Below are 25,555 nucleotides of genomic sequence, written 5' to 3'. Positions count from 1 at the left end.
TCTGAAACTTTCCAAATCAGTCCAAAACGGTGTGAAATGGTGTGAAAGGGTCAGAGACTTCCCATAACGATGTGAAATTGTCTAAAACGATCAGAAATGGTTTGAAACATTATGTAACTGTGTGAAATGGTCTGAAGCGGTCTGAAACTATCTAAAACGGTCCAAACACATCAAACCAGTCCAATGCGGTTTGAAACGGTCTGAAATGTTCTGAAACAATCTGAAACGGTTTGAAACGTTCCGAAACTGTGTGAAACGCTCTGAAATGATTCAAAATGGTCCGAATAAGTCTAAACTGGTCCAAAACAATTTTAAACAGTTTGAAACGGCTTGAAACATTCCAAAAAGTCTGTAACATTCCAAAACGGTGTGAAACGATCTGAAACAGTGTGAAACTATCTAAAACGGTTCAAAAACATCAAACCAGTCCAATGCGGTTTGAAACGGTCTGAAACAGTGTGAAACTATCTGAAAAGGTCCAAACAAATCTAAACCGGTCCAAAACAGTTTGAAACGCTGTGAAACGGTCTGAAACATTCCAAAATGGTCTAAAACAGTTCGAAACATTCCGTAACTGTGTGAAACTATCTGAAATGATTCCAAATGGTCCAGACAAGTCTAAACTGGTCCAATATGGTTTGAAATAGTGTGAAATTAGTTGAAAACATGTGAAACGGTCTGAAACATTCCAAAGCTGTCTGAAATATTCTGAAACGGTCTGAAACTTTCCAAAATGGTCAGAACTAGTCTATACCAGTCCAAAGCGGTGTTAAACAATCTCAAATGGTGTGAGACTGTCTGAATCTATCCAAAACAGTTTCAACCAGTACAATAAGGTTTGAAACATTGTGAAACAGTCTAAAACGATCTGAAACGGTTTGAAACGTTCAGTAACTGTGTGTAACGGTCTGGTGCGATTTAAAATGGTCCAACAAGTCTAAACTGGTCCAAAACGGTGTGAAACAGCTCGAAACATTTCAAAACAGTGTGAAACCATCTGAAACGGTCTGAATAATTCTGAAACTGTTCAGATCTCTACAATCTATATTCTCTAAAGTTATAAACCTTTAATGCCTTGAATTAAATGTATAAATATGGCAGCGTTGGTTTGATGTTTTTAAAACTTCTCTATTGAGTAAAATCCTTAAATCTCGCTTCCTTAGAAATGTTCATATTTAGATATGTATGTAGAGATGCTGATTAATACCACCTTACTGGCCTGGTCAGATGTTTCTGCTGGTTAAACTGGTTAATGCTGGTATTACTGGGGAACTTACGGTCCGCTGGGCTGAGTCCGCGGGCCGCGGAGATCATGGACAGGGTGGGGCTGCCGTGGACGGAGCGCAGGTAGTGCTCCATGTGGGGCGTGACGTACGGGTGGGGCTGGCTGAACGGAGACTCGCCGGTCGTCATGGCAGCGGGCGACAGGCGAATCAGAGAGATGTCTGAGATGACGGGGCTGCCCGTCAGTCCTGCAGGGCTGGAAAACAAAAACTGGACTTTAGCTACAGAGACCAACGGTTCCTCTGGGGTCAAGATGAACGTCTGCAACCTTCAGACCTTCGATCAGAAGCGCCACCTACAGGACGTCCACTATAAACCAGCTGACTGGATCGGAACGCGTCCTGGAGGGATGCTTTCATTGGTTGGATTCTAGAAATGTCTCTCTGTGTTGAAGACTCTGTTATAAATGTTCTAATAGATGCTGGATGATGCAGCTGAGTTCAGATTACGGCTCTCTTACCTCACCTCAGATAAAAAATGCACTTCCTCAACCATCTGAAGCCAAGAAGGCCTCTGTTATCCTGAAAGCGTGTTCAGCTGAGATGATGAGGCAACGTTTGTCTGTTTGTCTGTCCGGGCAGCAGATCTGCATCCAGATCTGCAGGAATAATTCATGTTCTCAGCGTGTAACAGCCTTCAGGTGTCTCTGGGTGGGAACCAGGAGTCACTGGCTGTCGCTGAGGGCTTTTAGTCTTTTTGCTTCATGATTGGAATCAGTGAAACCCTTCAAGTTAAAATTTTTATCTCACATCTTTGTCTTTAAGTTTGCAGAAAGGAGTCAAAGCGACTTTAGAGATGGCGTCTTGTTATCTCTTATTAAAACAGCATGTTTACAGCAGATGTCGTCAGAGTTTCGGTCGTTAACAGACGTCTTCATCAGAGTCCAGAACTGTTTTCACTTCGTCAGGAACCAGAACCGACAACCCCGATGGCTTCAGCAACAAACTGAACCTCCTTGTTGGAAGTTGGAGCCTAGAAGCGTCATGATGGAGGTTTAATGAGGTAAGTGAGGCATGATGGCCTCCTAATGGCTGCAGCAGCCACTAACAGGCCATCAGCTCAGCTAATGAGAAGCTTTCAGACCCCGGCGGCAGAGTCCCGGCGGTTCCTCTCCACCAGAAGAGGAATAGGACGGGATCTTCTGCTCTTATTGGAAGCATCAGCGTTTTTCTTTTCCAGCATCCTGAACTTGATGGTCCGCTTCTCTCAGGGTGAGTATTTCTGTATATATTTGTGAGCGTGCTGCGTCTGGCTGACACCGGAGATGAATTACAGCGTGACAGTGACTCCCATCTCTTCCCGTCTCTGGTGTCGGGCTGGGGGAGTCGGGGAGGGGGGGCTCTGTGATTTAGATAAATCACGCATCCAGCTCGCTGCTGAAGGAACTCCCACCGTAGGCGTCCAGGCCTGCCGCGTGAAGCGGATCTCTCCGAACGCCGTCTGACCCAGATACAAACAAACAACGCTGAGCTGCAAATCATGTCCACTCAGTCCAGCAGCGGGAATGCTGTCCCATGAATCTTCTGTTCATACGGATGCAACCAAATGCACAATAAAGGAAAACATTTCAGAGCTGCGGATGCAAACAGAGTTTCTCAAGTTAAACTTTGTAAAACCTGCAGTTTGTCAGAATTAAAGCTCTAGAAAGGGGCGTGGCCAAGCACCTGACAGAAAAGGTGAACTCCTCTCTAATAACTAAAAACAGATTCCTTCTTATCTTCTCTATTTCCTCGATTTATGAATTAAAATTCTTCCAACTAAAAAAACAAGCAATGTTTTGACAGAATGTGCTTTTATTTTGTAATAAAACCAAGTTTTGTAGGTTTTTGTTTTGTTCCTAATGACCTGAAGATGTAGGTTTGATGGTAATGATGCTAAATAAAGCAAAGATGTTTCTGTGAACCAATCATGTGCTCCTCAGCCGTCCCTGGTCGATTAATCAAACGCACCCTTTAAAAGGATGGAATCAGAGCTCCACCTTAAAATGACTTTTATTTTAACAGCCGTCGGGAAACGAGACGCCAAAGATTCGATAAATTAAACGAGCCTTTCTAGAATTCTAACCCAGAGTCTGATATCAAACATCTACCTGAGCCAGCAGGAGGTTAGATGTCCGAATAAAGGTTCTCTGCTGCTGAGCATCATCCAGTCCCGTTATGAGCTGCCTGCTGTAGGGAAGGATCTGGACTGTCCAACAGGGAGAGGACAAAGAGGTCTGATGCATTGGCAGAGCGGTAAACAGTTTCTACTCATGGATCCGTTCATTTCCATTCAATTTGTACCTTTGGTACAAATCCCGTTAGGCCTTTATCTGCGGACACATCCTGTCCATTGAAGAAGGTTTGCTGGTTTTCTTACTGCATTTAATGGACAATATGATGAGCAATCGAGTTTATATAAGAAAGAAAGAAACTAGAATGAAGAGCTGTTCTGTCGGAGAGGCCGGAGTAGAAAGGAGAAGCCGATGAGGAGGGAGTTCTGAGCAGCTTAAACCGATAAGGTCCGGCCTCTTCTGGTCGCACTTCGTCCGCCGTCACGGAACCGTACGGAAAAAAGTCTGGATCATCTGCTGGGTGGTGGAGACGAATGATGATGATGACTAACAAGCGGCCATCATCGTACCCAAGCGGCTGACCTGTTCATAAAGGGACAGCTGCAGTGACCTCTAGAGGCTCAAACCGGCAACAACAACCGAGAGTAAAACCTTCCAGGAAGCCGAAGTCTGTAAGAGTTTTTCCTTTGGTTTCGGTCATTTTCATCAACATCGTCTCTGGTTCTGCTTAAAGACGAGTTTACATCCAACCTACCGAACCAAAATTAGTTGATCCAACCGACGTCTAAGTTTGGTTGAATAGTTAAAGTAATTTTCAGGTCATTAAAAAGAAGTTAAAAGCGAGGTTTGTAACGTCTTTTCAACGTCTATTATTGGACTAAATTTGGACAAAATCAGACCAACCAAACCGGTTTTTGGACTGAATCCAGCCTAAAAACCAACCTCTAAATGAGGTTATGAGCAAACGTCCCTCTTGACTAACTTTTAACCATAACCCACTGAAACACCCTCATAAAGGAAGAGGAGAAGGTTTCCCTCCCTCTGCTCGCCGTCAGGAGAACGACGAGGCGTCCCTTCGGCTGCTTTTATGACAGGCCTGACAAAACAAGCAGCCCTCTCATTACAGTATATGCAAACAATGATAAAGGGGACGGTGCCTGGATGTCATGTTAGACAATCAAGGAGGGGACCTCTGACACGCCGCCACCGGTGGATAATAAAGTGCCGCGCAGGGCGACAAATGACAGCGCACTTAATTTGCTGCGCAATGTTCCTGTAATTAGGTGAATTTGGCGCAGGCAGGGGCGAGCGACAGCCAGATCAAGGTCTTGATGAATTAGGGGTCCACTGTCAAGATCAAATCACATTAATCAAGGTGGCCAAGTCCACGGACAGCCCCCCCTCCCCGCCCCTCATCTCCCTCAGCCGCGGTGATGAATAGCCCTGCTGCCGCCAGGCGCGAAGTATGCATCACCATCAAATCTGTGAATTTAAATGTAAGAGCACCACTCGCAGGATTCTATTGACTTCTCGTCGCGGCGCCAGTTTTTTCCTCTGTGATAAAGTAAGTTTGGTTCAGCAGGAGCTGAAGCCATGAGTGGGAAAAAATGTCCACGTTTGAACCGCCGCTGCAGCAGCAGTCATGACCTCTGACCCCTGGGAGTTTAATTACGGCGTCACCCCGGGGCAGCAGGCCTGCACAGCGCAGATTAGCTCCACAAACAGCCTGTTAATGAACAGAAAAGAGGCGGGCAGGCTCGTGTCATCGGTGATGGACCTGGAGCTGTCGATCGCTGCTAATGGAGCGAGCTGCAGATTGATACCAAACAAACATCCCACCGTCTTTGATATGGGAGCAAAAACACCTGTTATTCCCAGTAATTAACAGCTGCAACCTTCCAGGCTGGACTCCATTAACCAGAAAGTTCATAATAAAAGCAAAACGCTGCTGCAGATTCGTTCAATAACGCGTTTCATCTTCGTTTATGACAGAATTTTTATATGGAAACATGAGCAAATAAATTCTTTCACAGAGAAGGGAGCAATTAGGCCCCATCAGTAAAATATGAGCCGTTTCTGGGAACCGGATCGTTAAAAGAAACAAACAAACATAATTTAAGGTTTCAACTGACGTTAAAAATGTACAATTTATAAAAGGAGATAAAATAGGGGAGATAATTTCATTTCAAGCTATAAATTTAAAGGTCATAACTTTAGTTTTTTCATTAAAAGGTTTCATTTATAATTGTTTACTAACTTTTGACGGGTCTAAAATCAAAAGCTATTAACTTCTGGTTATGATGCCAACATCGACGTTAAAGGAAGAGCAGGCTGGAGTTCTTCTTCTCTGGTTTATGTTCCTCCGATAGGAAATGTCCGGTCAGCGAGGAATAATCAATGGATCATTATTTAGACCTAAAACTAATTCATGAAATTATCGTTAATCAGTGAACAAATAATCATTTTTGTCTGTGAGCGGCCATTTTTGCCCAAATATAGCAACGACTCACTCCTGCCATCTAGGAAAACCAATGGGAACTAGCAAAGAAACTCAGAGGTTCCTCTAAATAGATACGTTTGCTTTGGTTAGCATTAGCATAAACGGATGTCATGGGAAAAAAGTATTCGGCTATTTGCTCCGGTTAAATAAATGGAGATCAATGAATTTCACTCAGTCAGCACTTATTTCATCTTTGAGAACGGTTCATCATACGGCACTTATTGCACGGTAATCAGCCCTGTTCTGCCTGAGCAGCGTTCGTTCCTCCTTACTTACAATAATGGAAAGTAGTCAGAGTCAAAACTAATTACAGACACTTTGGTTAAACAGTAACATTTTATGAATAAACCTGAGAAAGAATCTGGTTTGTTATGGAAGAAGCTATAACTGGTCTACAAACTCCCTCAGGCAGGCATTGTTTAGCCTTGCAGGTGAAACAGGCAGATTGAAAACTTTTATAGTGAGGAAATAGAATAAATTAATGTATGAAATAAGAGAAACTAAATTCCCCGACCACACGGACAAGACAGCTGGCTGGACACCAGTAGAGGGAGAACAGGTGGGCCGTACTGTAGCTTTGACCTTTAAAGGTGCACGATCTGAGCAAATACACACATGTAGCATTTAGAGAAGCTCTAGCTTTGGCTTTGAAGCACGATTTCCAGTCTCAAGACTTCGCTGAGACTGGAACCAGTTTAACCAGTGCTTAACAGGCCTCTAACAACCACTGAGACTGCAACTCCAGAACAATTTAGAAAAAAATTAGTGCTGTCAAAATTATCGCGTTATTATCGCGTTAACGCGAGGCCATTTTAACGGCGATAATTTTTTTAACGTGAGATTAACGCTATGTGGTTTTATGGTAAAATTTTCCAAGTACATCCCGCTGCAGCCTGCGGGAAGGCGGGGCTATTTTACCCCAGTGTATGCATTTCTCATAGGCTTCTAGAGCGGAGCTCCTCAAGGGAAAAAGACGCTCATACACTGGGTGACGCTAGTGCCTTTTCTTTAAGCCCCACCACCAACAAACAAGTTGAGTGTCTGGTAACTAGTAGCAACCTGAAATACGCTGAGAAAACAGATTACTGAGGTTAAATGGAATCTGCTACGGCACTCTTGCTGTCACAGGTCGGTATCGTGTGTGTGTGTGGGTGGGTGTGTCTGTGTGTGGGTGGGTGTGTGTGTGTGTGTGTGTGTTCTCATTTTTGTTAAGAGGCTGAAAAGTAACTTTCATAGACTACCTCCATCTAGTGATGTCGGTCTATTGATTTTGATGTATTGATTGAAAATTGTTCATTATTATCTTGGTTAATTAACATCTAATGTTAACTGTACTACATTTTATAGCAGTAGGGTAAAATGCTTGTCTTTGTTCAAAAGACTGTATTAACTGTAAAGACTGTCTTTTACATCAGCCTGTTTTCAGGGCCTTTTTTTTTGGCTACATATTTGTTATTTTTTGCTACATGCCTCCCCATCTTCCTGCCATATGTTCTATGGCATAAATCAGTATCTGTGACCTGTTCTCATTTAAAAAAAAGAACATTGGCACAAACCTAGCCTGTATGTATTTTTTGTATGTCATCGAGAGTATTTAAATGATTTTCAATCAGAAAAAAAATTTGCGATTAAAATGCGATTAATCGCGAGTTAACTCAGGCATTGATGCGATTAATCGCGATTAAAAAAATTTAATCGATTGACAGCACTAAAAAAAATATATTCTGAATCACCACCTGGAACCTGCCTAACAGCATGAAGTAGGCCAACTTCAAAGGGGACGCACCATGACTTAATCTGGAGAAATTAATAAACAGATTAGAAACGTCTCTGGCTTTGATCAGTCTGGGTTACAGAATGATTTCTCAATATGGAGGGAACGCGGAACAGCCGAGGGATCTTTCGACCTTACTTAGGGTCAGAGGTCAGGATTCGCCCATCACAGACCATCATCGAGAGACTGGACAGAATGGCAGAGTTCCCAGTCCAGAACCACTGCTGACCCAGATGAACACTCAAGTAGAGATTCCTTTCCAGTTCTCAAAGGAGATGAGCCATGAGACTCATACCTTATCCCTACATCCTGGTTTCTGTGGGTAAAATTCCAAAAATTTCCATTTATCAAATACAGTAGAAGCCATTCAAAACTTCCCCTCTTTCCTTGGCTGGTTCTTGGCTGGTCCTTTGATGGTTCTTGGCTGATCCTTGGCTGGTCCTTGGCTGGTTCTTGGTTGATCCTTTGATGGTTCTTGGTTGATCCTTTGATGGTTCTTGGCTGATCCTTTGATGGTTCTTGGCTGATCCTTGGCTGGTCCTTGGCTGGTTCTTGGTTGATCCTTTGATGGTTCTTGGCTGATCCTTTGATGGTTCTTGGCTGATCCTTTGATGGTTCTTGGCTGATCCTTGGCTGGTCCTTGGCTGGTTCTTGGTTGATCCTTTGATGGTTCTTGGCTGATCCTTGGCTGGTCCTTTGATGGTTCTTGGCTGGTCCTTTGATGGTTCTTGGCTGGTTCTTGGCTGGTCCTTTGATGGTTCTTGGCTGATCCTTGGCTGGTCCTTTGATGGTTCTTGGCTGGTTCTTGGCTGGTCCTTGGCTGGTCCTTTGATGGTTCTTGGCTGATCCTTTGATGGTTCTTGGCTGATCCTTGGCTGGTTCTTGGCTGATCCTTTGATGGTTCTTGGCTGGTCCTTGGCTGGTTCTTGGCTGGTCCTTTGATGGTTCTTGGCTGATCCTTTGATGGTTCTTGGCTGGTCCTTGGCTGGTTCTTGGCTGGTCCTTTGATAGTTCTTGGCTGGTTCTTGGCTGGTCCTTTGATGGTTCTTGGCTGATCCTTGGCTGGTCCTTTGATGGTTCTTGGCTGGTTCTTGGCTGGTCCTTGGCTGGTTCTTGGCTGATCCTTTGATGGTTCTTGGCTGATCCTTGGCTGGTCCTTGGCTGGTTCTTGGTTGATCCTTTGATGTTTCTTGGCTGATCCTTGGCTGGTCCTTTGATGGTTCTTGGCTGGTTCTTGGCTGGTCCTTTGATGGTTCTTGGCTGGTTCTTGGCTGGTCCTTTGATGGTTCTTGGCTGATCCTTGGCTGGTCCTTTGATGGTTCTTGGCTGGTTCTTGGCTGGTCCTTGGCTGGTCCTTTGATGGTTCTTGGCTGATCCTTTGATGGTTCTTGGCTGATCCTTGGCTGGTTCTTGGCTGATCCTTTGATGGTTCTTGGCTGGTCCTTTGATGGTTCTTGGCTGATCCTTTGATGGTTCTTGGCTGGTCCTTGGCTGGTTCTTGGCTGGTCCTTTGATGGTTCTTGGCTGGTTCTTGGCTGGTCATTTGATGGTTCTTGGCTGATCCTTGGCTGGTCCTTTGATGGTTCTTGGCTGGTTCTTGGCTGGTCCTTGGCTGGTCCTTTGACGGTTCTTGGCTGATCCTTTGATGGTTCTTGGCTGATCCTTGGCTGGTCCTTGGCTGGTTCTTGGCTGATCCTTTGATGGTTCTTGGCTGATCCTTGGCTGGTCCTTTGATGGTTCTTGGCTGGTTCTTGGCTGGTCCTTTGATGGTTCTTGGCTGATCCTTGGCTGGTCCTTGGCTGGTTCTTGGATGATCCTTTGATGGTTCTTGGCTGGTCCTTTGATGGTTCTTGGCTCATTCTTGGCTGATCCTTTGATGGTTCTTGGCTCATTCTTGGCTGGTCCTTTGATGGTTCTTGACTGGTCCTTGGCTGGTCCTTGGCTGGTCCCCTACAATTCCTTTTCAATCATCAATCTTTGTACAAAAATATTCCTTTCTGTCATAATTTTTGGTCATTTAATTCTAAAGAGAAGCATCATCTCCTGGTCAGACCCTGGTGAAATTCTTTGAAAGGGTGGAGTCAGTAAAAAAATATGCAGGCCCAGGAGAAGGCCAGTGGCTGGAAGTTGGAGTGGATTCGGCTGCTTTTTGACTGGGAATGACCGTTCTAAATGGCTGCTACTGTTAGGATTGGAACATGTTTGTTCTAATATCAAAGCAAACGGCATAGTTTGGACCCATAAAAACGCTTTAATCCAGTAAAAGTTTCAGGCAAGTCTCCTTGAACCAAAACATGACGACTGTTAAAAAGATCTATCATGGCACCTTGATCACATAACAAGGAGTTTTCCCTCTAAGGTTCAGATTCCTGCAGCCAAGCTGCAGAGTTCTCCGAGGCGTTTGAACCGCTGACGGATGGAGCCCAAAGAGCAGCGCTCCTATCGGAAACAGGAGCTGCAGAGGAGGAATTGCTTATTCACTTTGGAATCAGCGTGCGTCGTCTTCTTTTCATACTGGAGTTGGCAAACGCTCAACTCCAATCAGCGTCGGCTTACAAACGCTCCAGAGTTAAGAGGAGAAAACAAGCTTTGTTCTGTACAGTAGAAATTAGATGTGATGTTTAGATTTGACTCAGAAAGCTTTAAAGACCTCAGAGCGGATCAGATCCAGCCTCTGAAGCTGCTCGTAGAAAGGCTGGCGTACCTGTGCATGGCGTGCAGAGCGTGGGGCTCGTAGTGGTACCGTCCTTCATGGTGCCGGATGTCGATGGGGATCGGCGTGTGGAAGGTGGGGAAGAGGTGCTGGGGGGCTGCAAAGACAAACGGGAAGAGCAGAAGTGAGGAACTGAGAGGAATTTCAAAGGAAAAAAAAGGGGGCTACAATAAAGCAGCGGGAATTTCAGAGCAAGCCGAGCGCTTTCGTGTAAAGTATTGGCACTATCACACAAGAGAAGTGGAATAAATAAATAATCAAAGTCGTGCTAAGAAATCCTACATCTTGGACATAAAAGGTCTCCAACCAAGCTTTTGACAAAGACCTGCAGCTAGAAGGGCTTTGAACTAGACAGGGTGATGGAGCGTGTGAAGGGAGACCGCAGCCCAGACTCAAAGCGGGACTGACAGCTCCGGGAAAAGCTTTCCTCTGCTCCTCTATCCAAACAACTCCTCTGGAGAAGCACAGCCGCGCTGAGAAACCTCCTCACTGACTCAAGATGTTTACACACAAGGTCAGAGACAGGGGGGGGCAATGAGAAATCGTTATTAGGGTTAGCCCATTAATCGCATTTGCAAATCGCAATTTTCAAATCTCAAAGGCACCAATTCCCATGTTCCTAACAGAGCACTTCGCTCTCAATCTGCAGGTTTACTAGTGGTTCCTAGAACTTCTAAAAGTAGAATGGAAGGCAGATCTTTTAGTTCTCAGGCTCCTCTCCTGTGGAACCAACTACCAGTTTTAGTCCGTGAGGCAGACACCCTGTCTACTTTTAAGGCTAGGCTTAAAACTTTCCTTTTTGATAAAGCTTCTAGTTAGAGTGGCTCAGGTTATCCCGATCTATCTCTATAGTTCTGCTGCTATAGGCTTAGACTGCTGGAGGACATAGGGACCCCTTTTTTCCTTTTTCTATGTCTGCTTCTGTCTCCTTGAACCCCAGTGGGCCTCAGCAGATGGCCGCTCACACTGAGCCTGGTTCTGCTGGAGGTTTCTTCCTGTTCAAAGGGAGTTTTTCCTCTCCACTGTCGCTACAAGCATGCTTAGTGTGAGGGATTGCTGAAGAGTCAATGAGTCGATGCAATCAGCTGGTTTTCCTTAGATAGAAAACCCCGTCAAACCAGCGTATTCATAGGTAATACGCATTTGCAAGACGTCAGATTTGCGTTTATCTCTTTCTTCGCGTACAAAAAAAACTATTTAATGTCAGATCGCCATACGCTTCAAAAAACACCAAAAATTAGGGTAATTCAAATATTTTTTTGAACATGACTAAAGGGATAGGCGCCCGTTGAGGGAGTTTATTACTTTAATTTTGTAAGAAAAATAAATTTGAAACAGTTTTTGACTATGTGTATGCTGGTCTGACCGGTTGTTTTCTGTTTCCTCGGTAACCAAACGTTGGAAGTAATCAGCTTGTTAAAGGGGAAGTTTAAACAAGAGGCTAAAATCTAAAGCCAACAGCTTTCTAAAGGTTTTAATTTAATAATTTGAGGAGTTTTGTTCTGGAAGCTGCAGTTTATTCAATCTTTGCGGCGTGAAGCTTCGGTGTTTGATGCTCCTGAGCTAGCAGGTTTTACTAGCGCTCCGCGTATCTTCATGCATCCTTTTAATGGGCCGTTTTTATCTTTTATTGCCGCCTTTTTTCTGGGATCTGGGAAGTTTACCCAAAACATCAGAACTAATTAGGCCTTGGCGAGCGGCGAACCACAGAAGATGCCCCGTCTCTCTTTAACCGCCGCATTAAATGAAGTCTTTGGGCTTTTAATGTTGACTTTATGGAGTTGTGTTTCTCGTTAACATTTTTCTCAGGTTTTTTAACCTGGAAGGCCTCCATGAGGGCGTCGTCGTTCTCCCCGTCTTTGGCCTACAGTAGAGCGTTCAGATCTTTTTATTGTAACCTGGTGCGTCTCGTCTTTGTTGGAGACAAAGAGGAAGGCAGGATGGGGGGGGGGGAGCCAGCTGATTCCTGGACTGAATTAAAATTCCTGCGCTGTCGCACGTGTTCCCTCTGGTGGGAATCTCTCGGGCTGACCTGAGATTTAGGAGCAGAGGGGTCAGGGCCACGGATCATTATCTGCTCTCCATCCAGCCAGGGGATGGGGTAACGGGGGGGCCTCCCGGGCGGCTCCGGGGGCCTCCGACCCGAGTGAGTCAGCATTCCAGGTCATTCCTCTCACTCTACACTCTGACAACGTGACGGACAGAGCCGGTCCCTGAACGGCGGCAGGAATAGCTCGCTTTGCTTCCCTGTCGGTCTGCCGGGACCCGCCTGGATTTCTTCCCGCTCATGACGACCCGCCGGCGGTCCGTTTGTAATGTCAGGTTGATAGAAGACATGAATCACGGCCCGTCTCACTGGAAGATGCAGCTTTGCTCTGTTTTTAGCTAACGCACACGGTTTCTCCGGCGGTTGGCCGGTTTTTAGGTTTCAGACGGATCCTGGTTTAGACGGAGAAGTTCAAAGGTCCTGGTGGAGCGGAGCGCGGAAACAGCTCGGGTGTTCTGCTGCTCCGTTTGTCTTGGAAAAAGCCTGGAGGTCGTCTGGTTTATTGATGCGAGGTTCCGTAATGAAGGTGGGAAACGATGCCTGATGCCGAGCAGCTGTCGGAGGAAGTCATCCGCCTCCTTCCCTCGTCTTCATTTCTCTACGTCCCACAAACAGAACCAAAAAACGGATCTATAAATTTAAGCATTTCTAGGTTTCTCTTTTCAACATTTCATAATTTCAGGCTTTGCACAATGTTTACTTTAATCCCTTAGTCACTGGGAATATTTCCTTCTTTCAGTTTAGTTAGAGCCAAATGGTTCTGATGGTTTGGGACATAAAGCTTTCAATTAAATTCTATTCATTTTATTTCTATAGCTCCAATTCACATCATGTCATCTCAGGTCACTTTCCAGTTCACCAGATCATCCAGACAGATTGATTCAAAGTTTTCTATCTAAGGAAAACCAGCTGATTGCATCGACTCATTGACTCTTCAGCAATCCCTCACACTAAGCATGCTTGTAGCGACAGTGGAGAGGAAAAACTCCCTTTGAACAGGAAGGAACCTCCAGCAGAACCAGGCTCAGTGTGAGCGGCCATCTGCTGAGGCCCACTGGGGTTCAAGGAGACAGAAGCAGACATAGAAAAAGGAAAAAGGGGTCCCTATGTCCTCCAGCAGTCTAAGCCTATAGCAGCAGAACTATAGAGATAGATCAGGATAACCTGAGCCACTCTAACTAGAAGCTTTATCAAAAAGGAAAGTTTTAAGCCTAGCCTTAAAAGTAGACAGGGTGTCTGCCTCACGGACTAAAACTGGTAGTTGGTTCCACAGGAGAGGAGCCTGAGAACTAAAAGATCTGCCTCCCATTCTACTAGAAGCAGGAAGCATCCGTCAGCTCCGCCGTCTAAATGCCACGGGTCTGAAGCTGAAGCTAAACAACCCGGACCGTTCCTCCAAGGTCAAAGGTCAGTCTTTGCCTCAAGCCAAGGAGTTCAAGTGTCTTGGTAATGAAGGGGGGTGCGGTGGAGGATGGGTCAGTAGATCCAGGGGTGAAAAGCCATAAACAGGAGCTTGGTTTACTGGTCCATCCATGTTCCGACCCAGAGGTCTGTTGCAGATTGAGAGATGGGTTCAGGAGGTCTGACGGTACCCCAACCAAGTGCTGCTCTTATCCAGTGAAGGAAACTGGACTGCCTCCTGGACTTTAGGCTTTTTAGGCCACGCCCCACTCAGAGTGGACCCCAGAACCCGGTGGCATACTTAGAGAACCATTCTGAACTGAACTGTCTGACTGCACCTGGGCCTCTTTTCCAGCCAGCTTTTCTGGCCAGCGTCCAATCATAGTCAGGTTTTAGCTTTAGCTTCAGTCTGAATTGAAACCTGAGCTTAATTTAACACTGATGGACAAACATGGCTCCAAACCAGGGATGCAGGAGGTGGACGACTGTAAGATAATGATTCCCGTCCCGATCCACCTGGATGGAGTTCACTGCCTTCATAACTGCACCTTATGGAGTCATGATGATGATGATGATGATGAGGATGATGATGATGAAGCCGGACTGGTAGCCTTAATGGATGATAATGGTTCCACCTTGTTTGGTTAACTCCAGTTAACAAACAGAAACTAGATGTTTGCTGGAAACCTGAAGGAACCGCAGGTCCTCTAAGGTCTCCTTTCCTCCACATTAGGACGTCCACCCCCACCCCCACCCACAGCCAGCCTCTGTATGCATGGTGAGATGAAGGGCCGCATTGGCAGATGAGCTCAAGTTAAGTCCCCATTCATGATAGTTGGGGGGGCAAAGTGGAGCTAAATATGGTCAAGAGAAACAGAACCGGATCAACACCAAATCTAAATTGATTTGATACTAAAGATAAAATCTATGCGAAAAATTAACCACTATCTATTAAGACCTCCAACCATCGTCAATCCAGACCTCTAACTGTCGTCAATCCAGACCTCCAACCATCGTCTGTCCAGACCCCTAACCATCGTCAATCCAGACCTCTAAACATCTTCTGTCCAGACCTCTAATCATCGTCAATCCAGACCTCTAACCATCGTCTGTCCAGACCTCTAACCATCGTCTGTCCAGACCTCCAACCATCGTCAATCCAGACCTCTAAACATCTTCTGTCCAGACCTCTAAACATCTTCTGTCCAGACCTCTAATCATCGTCAATCCAGACCTCTAACCATCGTCTGTCCAGACCTCCAACCATCGTCAATCCAGACCTCTAAACATCTTCTGTCCAGACCTCTAATCATCGTCAATCCAGACCTCTAACCATTGTCAATCCAGACCTCCAACCATCGTCTGTCCAGACCTCCAACCATCGTCAATCCAGACCTCTAAACATCTTCTGTCCAGACCTCTAATCATTGTCAATCCAGACCTCTAACCATTGTCAATCCAGACCTCTAAACATCTTCTGTCCAGACCTCCAACCATCGTCAATCCAGACCTCTAAACATCTTCTGTCCAGACCTCTAATCATCGTCAATCCAGACCTCTAACCATCGTCTGTCCAGACCTCCAACCATCGTCAATCCAGACCTCTAAACATCTTCTGTCCAGACCTCTAATCATCGTCAATCCAGACCTCTAACCATCTTCTGTCCAGACCTCTAATCATCATCAATCCAGACCTCTAACCATTGTCAATCCAGACCTCTAAACATCTTCTGTCCAGACCACTAACCATCGTCAAACCAGACCTCTAAACATCTTCTGTCCAGACCTCTAATCATCGTCAATCCAGACCTCCAACCATCGTCAATCCAGACCTCTAACCATTGTCAATCCAGACCTCTAACCATCGTCAATCCAGACCACTAACCATCGTCAATCCAGACCTCTAACCATTGTCAATCCAGACCTCTAACCATTGTCAATCCAGACCACTAACCATCATCAATCCAGACCTCTAATCATCATCAATCCAGACCTCCAACCACAGTCTATCCAGACCTTTAACCACCGTCTGTCCAGTTTTCTGCTATTCTATGACTCAGGACAGTTTCTGAAAGTTCTTCAAAGCAGGTCAGACTCCTGGATTCAAATGTTTTTCGATAATCTTTAGCTTTTATTTCTCCTCTAAGACGAATCCCTGACCTTCTAGATGAAACCAGTACGTGTTTCTGATCAAACTGGAACCATCATACTCCCTCCTCTGTGCTAACGGTTCACTTCAGCCTCTCAGGATGATCCATCTTCATCCTTTCTGTTAAATCCTGATGAACAAAGTTTAGATAAACCTAAGAAGAGATTTTCCCCCAGATGGTCCCTGTGCCTCTAAACCAGACGATGAAGGGTGAAAATATTTAACAAGAAGAAAGAAAGCAGAACAGAGTTTCTGGTTTCAGGCTGAGTCACAGATCAGAGGAGGAGCTTGGCCTCCTGTTTCTCGGCAGAAACCAGCCTCCCACCTGGATAAAGTTCTCCGGCCCCTGATCCCGGCTGCAACCTCCCTCTGAGGGCCCGGTTCTGGAAACGGCCAGGAAGGCTTATTCCATCACTGAGACAGCTCCATTGTTCTGGCGCCACGCGAAGAACAAAAGGCGAGCGCCCAGGAGAGTTCAGAGCCGCGTTCACCTGAATCACTGGCCCCCGCCCGCCCCTCTGTGGGCACCCTGAGGCCCCCGTCCTCCTCTGAGGGCCCCCTGAGGCACCAGCCATCTATTAGTTTTTGGTTGATCACATTTTTTGCTGCTATGCAGCAGGACGGGCGGACTTTCTCCTCTGAGAAGCAGAACGACGACCCAAACTTCTGCCAGGAGTCCAACTTTAAACAAACGGATCCTTTAATCTTTGCGAGGGTTTGTGTTTACATCTTTAAGACTGAAATACAGGCTGGCATGTCTGCTGGATTCCTGCTCTTTGATCTGATTCTGAAACCTGTCAGGCATTTGTTTTCCATCTCCCTTTCATTCCCTGGGAGATGCGGTGACCTTCCATGTCAGCAGATCGTGGCTAACTGTAACAGCCTGTTCTCAGCAGAGCTGTTCCCTCAAATCCTTTCTGTCTGACTCACGCAGCGAGGCGGGAATTCGGAGATGTTGGCCTGGAATCTGCAGCCTGAAAACTTGGATCTGGTCCCGAACTCAAAGGGCAGCAAAGTCTTTTTATCACAGAGGAACGGTTCCTAACGATACCAGACAGAAGCAGGAAATCCATTAAAGTGGCGCTTCAGCAGCGGCCTTTAAATCCGTGGAATACAGCATCCGATGAGTCGGAGTTCACGTTCATCTGGATGACGGCGCTTCATGCCCCAGACCATGTCAGACCAGCATACCCCATCAGACCAGCATACCCCGTCAGACCAGCATACCCCGTCAGACCAGCATACCCCATCAGACCAGCATACCCCGTCAGACCAGCATACCCCGTCAGACCAGCATACTCATAGTCAATATTTATTCACAAGACGTCAGATTTGCGTTTATCTGTTTAGTTTTGTATGAAAAGTAAATTTCAAACTACCTCTATGGGCGTGAACCTTTTAGCGAGCCTGGCGGGCCCGGTACGGGGCCCAACTGACACCATTGTTTATCTAAAAGCACAGTCACATGGTGTTTCATCCTCACGCCTTTCAAATGGTGATCTGAAAATTGTTTTATAGCTGCGTAAATAAATAAAATGAGATTTAAAATCCCACCTGACATGTGTGACTCTGCAACAGCAAGCATTCATCTTTAGCCCCGCCCCCTAATGGCCGCCATCATTAGAAACTAGAGTCTCAGACCTTTCCAAGGAGGGGTCAGAGGTCATTGTGCGACCGTTTCAGGTGATGGAACCAGCATGCCTTCCATAAGCTGCTCTGTTATTCTTATTTTCTATCCAGTTTGCTGATTTTATTGGTAAATTTCAATGAACCAACGGCTAAAGCTAAGGAGCAAAGCTTTGCCTCATGCAGAAGGTCTCAGATAATAGAAATAAGCAAATTTGCTTGACCAACCTTTGTGAAACAAACATGTTTCAACTGATTCAGTCCAGATTAGCTTGTGTTCTAGTCAAGATGTGGATCTATTTGATAAAGCTTCTAGTTAGAGTGGCTCAGGTTATCCTGATCTATCTCTATAGTTCTGCTGCTATAGGCTTAGACTGCTGGAGGACATAGGGACCCCTTTTTCATCATTCTGCTTCATTCTATCTCTCTTCTTCCACTCCCATTTTGCTTGACTTATAGTCAGGATGTGGATCTATAAAGTTTGAGGGTTCATCCAGAATTTCCAATGGACTTTCAAGATGCTTATTTTGGAAAATTTTACTAAATCTTTTTCATTTTCTCTTTGTTTAATCACCTATAAATCAGACATGGTGACATTTAAAACAGTGGTTCCACCTGGAAAATATTCCTAAATGCCTTTCTGTCACACAAATACAAACAATTGTATTTCCAATTTATAGTTTGGGAGCTGAACTTGCTTTTATTCACTTAAGGAATTTCAGGTGGAAATTGCTCCTAAGACCTTCTGGGCTTAAGGGGCTAAATAGTTTTTTTTTGGTACATGACTAAAGGGATAAACGGATATTGACTACGGCTATGCTGGTCTGACAGAACATCGGTTCCACGGCCAGTTCAATTCTATTCAGTTTATTTCTATAGCTCCAATTCCCATCATGTCATCTCAGGTCACTTTCCAGTTCACCAGATCATCCAGTCAGATTGATTCAAAGTTTTCTATCTAAGGAAAACCAGCTGATTGCATCGACTCATTGACTCTTCAGCAATCCCTCACACTAAGCATGCTTGTAGCGACAGTGGAGAGGAAAAACTCCCTTTGAACAGGAAGAAACCTCCAGCAGAACCAGGCTCAGTGTGAGCGGCCATCTGCTGAGGCCCACTGGGGTTCAAGGAGACAGAAACAGACATAGAAAAAGAAGCAGATTGAACTAACAGATTCTGCAGAGTGGGAGAATAGAGATAGAATGAAGCAGAATGATGAAAAAGGGGTCCCTATGTCCTCCAGCAGTCTAAGCCTATAGCAGCAGAACTATAGAGATAGATCAGGAAAACTTATTCTATTGGATAACGTGGCGTTTCATCGTCAGCATCTCTTCGTCGTCTCTAAGGAGCCTTCGGATGACAAGTGTTGTGAATTTGCTCTGCATAAACAAAGAAAATTAAATTGTAGAAGATCCCTGCAGGGAGGTTCCTGAATATCGGCTTCAGAAGCTCAGCTGGAGGCTTGGATCAAACATTTCCAAACAGCATTAATAAACAGAGAAGTCTCTATTTAAAAGTATCTTTTTATAACTATCAGCTGCTATCCTAACGGCCTCCCTGCAGCAGTAGGTCGGTCTCTGCGGCTCGCTGCACGCTGTTTGGGTAATTTAGCTCCCATAAAGACGGTGAGGGTCCAGAGACGGATGATGATCGCCCTGATTTATCGCCCTGCCTGCTAATAGCTCTGCTTAACACCCAGGTTTGTCCGGATGAAGCGATCACCTCAAAGCTGAGCTTTATTCTCCCTCTGATGAAGGAGATATGATCCATAATTAACATGCAGCGAATTAAAGAGTCTCTACTGGGGCTAACATCCATTTACAGCCCCCCCCCCTGCTAGGAGGGCTTCTGGGAGGACAGCTCGGCCCTGCAGACACCGGGGCGGGGGGGGAACCAGAGACCCAGTTTCTCTCCTAAAATCAGAGGCTAAGAATAGAAGCTGAGCGCAGGTGAGGAGGATCACAGTCGGGGTTAAAGCGAGGAAGAGGAGGAAGAGGAGGAGCAGCTGCTCCGGAGGGACAGAGCTGAGTCCAAACTGCTGATCTTTAATGGGAGGTGAAGCGTGCGGCGGGAACGGACCAGAACAGCTGTTCACAACAATCAGGGGTCAAAGAGCACGACTGAGGCAGGTTAGGGGGGGGAGCCTAAATGACGTCCAACACGGAATATCACTGAGATCCGACTTAAAGGGTCTAAAACACTCAACTCCACTAGGGATGCGCAATATAATCGGCCCCCTATCGGTATCGGCCTTAAAAATGAATATCGGACATCGGCCCCCCCACCGATATTTAACCCGATATTTGATCAGCTTCTGAGTTTCTAAAGTCTAAAAAAAAAAATAAATAAAATACTTCTTTTTCTTCCTCAAAAACTTCTTTTTTACAGACTTAAAAACTTCTAAAGACGAGGGAAAAAATATTGATCCATTAAAATATCCCAATATCTTCATATGCTGATATATTGCCATTTAAAAACACCATATCAATCTCTTTTACTAATGAAATATTGCTATATGTCATCGTTATGCTACGAAATCCTCCGAAAATTCACCAAATGTTGCCATATTTTTATATGTTGATATATTGACGCGGTATCGATCTATTTTACTAACAAAATCTCACAAGAATTTGCAAAATATCACGAGAGTTTGTAACAGAAAGATGAAATTTCACCAGATTTTGAAAGTAAAATAGATCGATACCGCGTTTTTAAAAATCTATTTGATATCAGCATATGAAAATATATTTGAGTTTATAATTTAGTAAGTTTAGTTAAATAAGTGTCAGAAATGGATAACAAAACTGCTATTTTCAATGACTACTTATTTTTGTCCAGCTTTAACATCGGTATCGATATCGGTTATCGGCTACATGAGTTTTAAAATATCGGCATATCGGATATCGGCCAAAATCCCAATATCGTGCATCCCTAAAGTCCGCTGTTAAATTCAATATAAAGCTGGAAGCAAGTGTTGACTGTGAGCTAAAATCTGAGATGAGGAAATATGTCTTTGTTCTGATCTATCGAGGTCTGGATAGACTGATCATAAAAAAACCCCAAAAGAAAATAAACTTTTTCCTCATGAATTTAACTTTCTTCTTAAAGAAAAAACATTTGATTGCTCTTATAATAAACACTTCATATAATCGGTTCTGGACTCGACTGGAGGACCTGGGCCTCGCCGTCTGCTGCTCCACCTCGGAGCCTCAGGCTCCTCCCCCTCTTTCCTCCATGCAGCATCAGGAGGGTTCATGGGTCTAACTGGGTCCAGATCGAACGGACCTTCTGCTCCAGAACGTTCCCCATGAGCCGCCTTGGAGCGGCGCAGGCAGAGCCTCAGAACTTCCTCAGAAGAGTCCGGTACGCTGAATAAATGAGAGCAGGTCTGCTCTGACCTTATTCCAGTCCTTCTTGGCCTGATTACCTTCAGCAAACGGCGGCTGGAAGACGGAGAGCATCCGAACAACAATTAGTCTCCAGGAGCCATTAGCCCCCGGAGGAGAGCGGAGATAAACCGGCCGGAGTCGGAGAGCGTCCTCCTTCCTGAGGAATTCATCAGCCTCCAACCGGCTCAGCCGCCTGCTGAACTTCTTCCCGCCTGGAAAGTTTCAGCTCTGAAGCTCCAGCGTCTCCATGATCAGGAGACGGCGGCTCCTGACTGCTCCTCAGTCAGCCGCAGACAGGGAAGCCCCTGACCAGGAAACCAGAGCTCGGCTGAAGGCCTCCCTCCCCCGGCTAGCGGGGGCGAGCGGGCGACCGCCCGCCGAGGATCCGTGTCGGCCCCGTTCGTCACTTAGGCTCACGTTACAGCCGGAGCCGTCGGCGCTTTCAGAGCAAGGCCCCCGCAGACGTGTCATTACTCCCACATCCTGACAGTTTGCATGCATTATGCCGACGCTGCGGGGGGCTGGAAGCGCCGTCAGAACACCTGCAGAGTCACCTCTGCTCTCCACGCCGCCGCTCAGACGTGTTGCATGAAGAGGAAAACATCCAGGAACATCAATCAGATAGAAATGCAGACCCAGAAAGGCTCCCGATCTGATCGCGTTAAAACGACCTCCCATCAATGGCTGAATATTACTGGATGACATGAACCATGACTGCTGGTGAACTGATCCGATCAGAACTGCCTGATCACCATGAAATAATCAGCAACTGCTCTCTCTTTGCAAAGATAAAATAAAGTGAAATCCATTTATTAAGTAAATAGTTGAATACTTTTCCCCCATTATACCTCATAAAACATCATATTTCTCTATCTCTAATGATAAACAACCTTTAAAGGACAGTCTGGTCCGTTGGTCCCTTATTTCGGAGCGCTGCCCTTTGTTACCGTATTCACCATCAGAACCCAAACCAGTGCCACCAGCTTCAACTGGAGATGCTTTTCCAAACCAGCTCTCCTCCAAAGCGTCATCGCAGCGATTCTAAAAACCGTCATCAGGAAAAACCAAGCAAAACAAAAAGACGTGTTTAGATTCAGTGCAGATTATACGGTTATGACATATAGGGTCTTCTAAACGTTTCTCTCCGGTTAAAAACTCAAATCTTGGTTTGAAAATAAATTTTTTATTTAGAGGAAAAACTTTGATGAAAACCAGATTTAATGGCGTCTGAATTTCCCAGCATCACTGTAACGGCGCTCTGCTGATGTAGACGCTGTGCTTTCCGTGTCAGAAACGGTTCCTAATGAGGCTCTAATGGCTTTCATTGGCCTGCAGAGCGCCGGGGCCGGGGGCCCGGGGCCGGCTCGACGTGTTTATGAGGGAAAATATTCCTCATCGCTCCTCGGACGCCGCCCGGCCGCACGTCGCAGCGGTTTATTAGCGGCTACAGGTCGCTGCAGACGCGCAGCGCCACTGGCAGCCTTACGGGGAAAGTCTGCAGCTTGATGAAACACAACACGTCTCTCCTGCCTTTAAAATCCATGAATGTGACAACCTGGAGCTTTGTTAGGATTTATGACGGCAGACAAACAGCAGACTGTGTGTTGAGCTTTGGTTTCCTCTGCAGAGCAGCTAATTAGCTGTTATTGCTAATCTCCAGCTGCTTTCTGCAATACTTACAAGGCAATTAGTGAGCCTCCTTTAATTTCACCGTCAGGTGGAGGCTGCAGCTCCAACCTGGTGAGGAGGAACCATCATGGCAGCCTCCAATCTGATTAGGATGGAGGTGGGCTCCCCCTACTTCTGCCCACGCAGGTCGACCCGCTTCCAGTCTGATCTGCTCTGCTTCTCCACCTCTGCTCATCATTTTTTATCCATCTCTACCAGGGATCTGAGTTTAGTAACGCTCAGCTTTCAGAGCTACAGAAGTAGACATTGAAAATTTCCCCACTTTCCTTGCTAGTACCTGGCTGATCATTGGTTGGTCCTTGGCTAGTCATTGGTTTTTCTTTGGCTGGTCTTTGGCTAGTCATTGGCTAGTCGTTGGTTGTTCCTTGGCTGGTCATTGGCTGGTCATTGGCTGTTCATTGGCTAGTCCCTGGCTGGTCATTGGCTAGTCATTGGCTGGTCATTGGCTAGTCGTTGGTTGTTCCTTGGCTCGTCATTGTCTGGTCATTGGTTGGTCCTTGGCTGGTCATTGGCTAGTCATTGGTTGGTCCTTGGCTGGTCATTGGCTAGTCGTTGGTTGTTCCTTGGCTGGTCATTGGCTAGTCATTGGTTGGTCCTTGGCTAGTCCCTGGCTGGTCATTGGCTAGTCATTGGCTGGTCATTGGCTAGTCGTTGGTTGTTCCTTGGCTCGTCATTGTCTGGTCATTGGTTGGTCCTTGGCTGGTCATTGGCTAGTCATTGGTTGGTCCTTGGCTGGTCATTGGCTAGTCATTGGTTGGTCCTTGGCTGGTCATTGGCTAGTCATTGGTTGGTCCTTGGCTGGTCATTGGCTAGTCATTGGTTGGTCCTTGGCTGGTCATTGGCTAGTCATTGGTTGGTCCTTGGCTGGTCATTGGCTAGTCGTTGGTTGTTCCTTGGCTGGTCATTGGCTAGTCGTTGGTTGGTCCTTGGCTGGTCATTGGCTAGTCATTGGTTGGTCCTTGGCTGGTCATTGTCTGGTCATTGGTTGGTCCTTGGCTGGTCATTGGCTAGTCATTGGTTGGTCCTTGGCTGGTCATTGGCTAGTCGTTGGTTGTTCCTTGGCTCGTCATTGTCTGGTCATTGGTTTGTCCTTGGCTGGTCATTGGCTAGTCATTGGTTGTTCCTTGGCTGGTCATTGGCTAGTCATTGGTTGGTCCTTGGCTGGTCATTGGCTAGTCATTGGTTGGTCCTTGGCTGGTCATTGGCTAGTCATTGGTTGTTCCTTGGCTGGTCATTGGCTAGTCGTTGGTTGTTCCTTGGCTGGTCATTGGCTAGTCATTGGTTGGTCCTTGGCTGGTCCTTGGCTGGTCCTTGGCAGGTCATTGGCTAGTCCCTGGTTGGTCATTGGTTGGTCTTTGGCTAGTCCTTGGCTAGTCTTTGGCTAGTTCTTCGCTGGTCCTTGGGCAGTCATTGGCTAGTCCTTGGTTGGTCCTTGGCTGGTCCCCTACAATTGATTTTTAAACATCAAACTTTGTACTAAAATATTCTTTCTGTCCTGATTTGTGGACATTAAGATCTAAAGGGAAGCGCCATCTCCTGGTCAGACCCTGTAATTCAGTGAAAGGATGGAGTCAGAGTAAAAAAATATGCACGCCCAGGAGAAGGCCAGTGGCTGGAAGTTGGAGGGGATTTTGCTGCCATTTCATGGCTTTTGACTGGGAAGGGCCATTTGAATGGGATCTGATCCGGAGGATAGAGCCTCCCCTCCTGATCTGGGCTTTGGTTTATTCCTTCATTCCTCTGTTTGCTCAGCAGGTCACAAGTTAAACCAACACACACTCCGACACACAGCGTCACAGTTTTCCTTCACACTCATCCAGCAACATTTAACCTCATGGAAGATGCTCCAAACGCCGCGGCAGCTTCACGTTTCAGCTCTTTGCTTCAAATCTGCAACTTTAAGGCAGAAAGATTCATCTAATTTAGAATGAAATCTGGTTTATTTCAACACGAGCCTGCAGCCCCGGCCTGATTTACCAACCGGTAAAGGAGGGACGGCGTGCAGGACAAAGCTGCAGAAGAAGACGAGGAGAGGAGTTAGTAATCCTCAGGAACACTCGTTCATGGCTCCCAAACGCCGCGCTGTAAATCTGCAGGAATGTAGCGTGTTGTTTTTGGACGCCGCTGAAGCTCGGCCAACGGCGAGCTGCAGAACCAAACACAATAACTCCATCTGTGTTCCTCTGATTAAACATTTACTCCGTAAATCTGCTCCCAATCGCCATCATTTTAGCTCCTCTTCACATCTCGCCGTCCAGAACTCAGGTTTCATGTTTGTTTGTGTGATTCATCTGAAATATTTAGGCCATGTTAGTGGGAGCCGCTCTAATGACTCAGAGCCTGAAAACTACTAACAAGGCAGCAGAGTCCCAGGGCCGAAGCTCCTCTAATCTACCAGCCGCTATAAATAGAGCAGGTTTAGGAAAAGCGGCGGTTCTGTTTTCACTTAGTCCGTCTAATCTGAGCGTTTGAGGAGGAACTTCAGATAAACCAGGATCAGGGCATCTTGGAAAGTCATCAAGCTAAATGTTTACAAAGAGCTGCAGAAAGCCCATTATCCAGGATGATTGTGTCTCACATATGGTCTGAGAGACGCTCCGATAACGGGGGGGGTGCAGGGGCCGCGTGCAGGGGCCACATTCTGAAGCACTCAACGAGAGGAGCAACCCGGACAACAGGAGGAAACGACCACTTCATGCTGATCCACGTCTCTGCACGCCCAGAGTAAATAAAATGTTTGTTCTTTGATCGCAGAGGGAAGAAATAATGAAGCGGAAACTGAGCAAACATCGGAGATCAGGGAACGTCCGACGAGCTGGGACGCTCTGGAACGTCTCAGGATCCGGGAAAGAAACGCATCCCGGAGCGAACGGATCAGAGCTGGAAATGCATGTTTCTATTGGAAAGATGAAACACTTCCTGGATCAGAG

At 46.1% G+C, this 25,555-nt stretch overlaps 1 protein-coding gene across 1 annotated transcript in view; it reads right to left on the bottom strand.

Moving 5' to 3' along the window:
- LOC119771615 (zinc finger protein GLI2-like) overlaps positions 1–25,555 on the bottom strand; it is a 77,959-nt gene that overhangs the window by 28,662 nt on the left and 23,742 nt on the right. Inside the window, exons 3-4 of the mRNA XM_038267708.1 lie at positions 10,316–10,421; positions 1,278–1,480 (exon numbers count right to left, since the gene is read on the bottom strand). Coding sequence (XP_038123636.1) covers positions 1,278–1,480; positions 10,316–10,421 — 309 coding nt within the window. The remainder of the gene's footprint in view (positions 1–1,277; positions 1,481–10,315; positions 10,422–25,555) is intronic.

This window comes from Cyprinodon tularosa, unplaced genomic scaffold (assembly GCF_016077235.1).
Source record: "Cyprinodon tularosa strain WSP-4 unplaced genomic scaffold, ASM1607723v1 ctg681, whole genome shotgun sequence".
NCBI lineage: Eukaryota > Metazoa > Chordata > Actinopteri > Cyprinodontiformes > Cyprinodontidae > Cyprinodon > Cyprinodon tularosa.
This window is presented reverse-complemented; position numbering and strand designations above follow the sequence as displayed.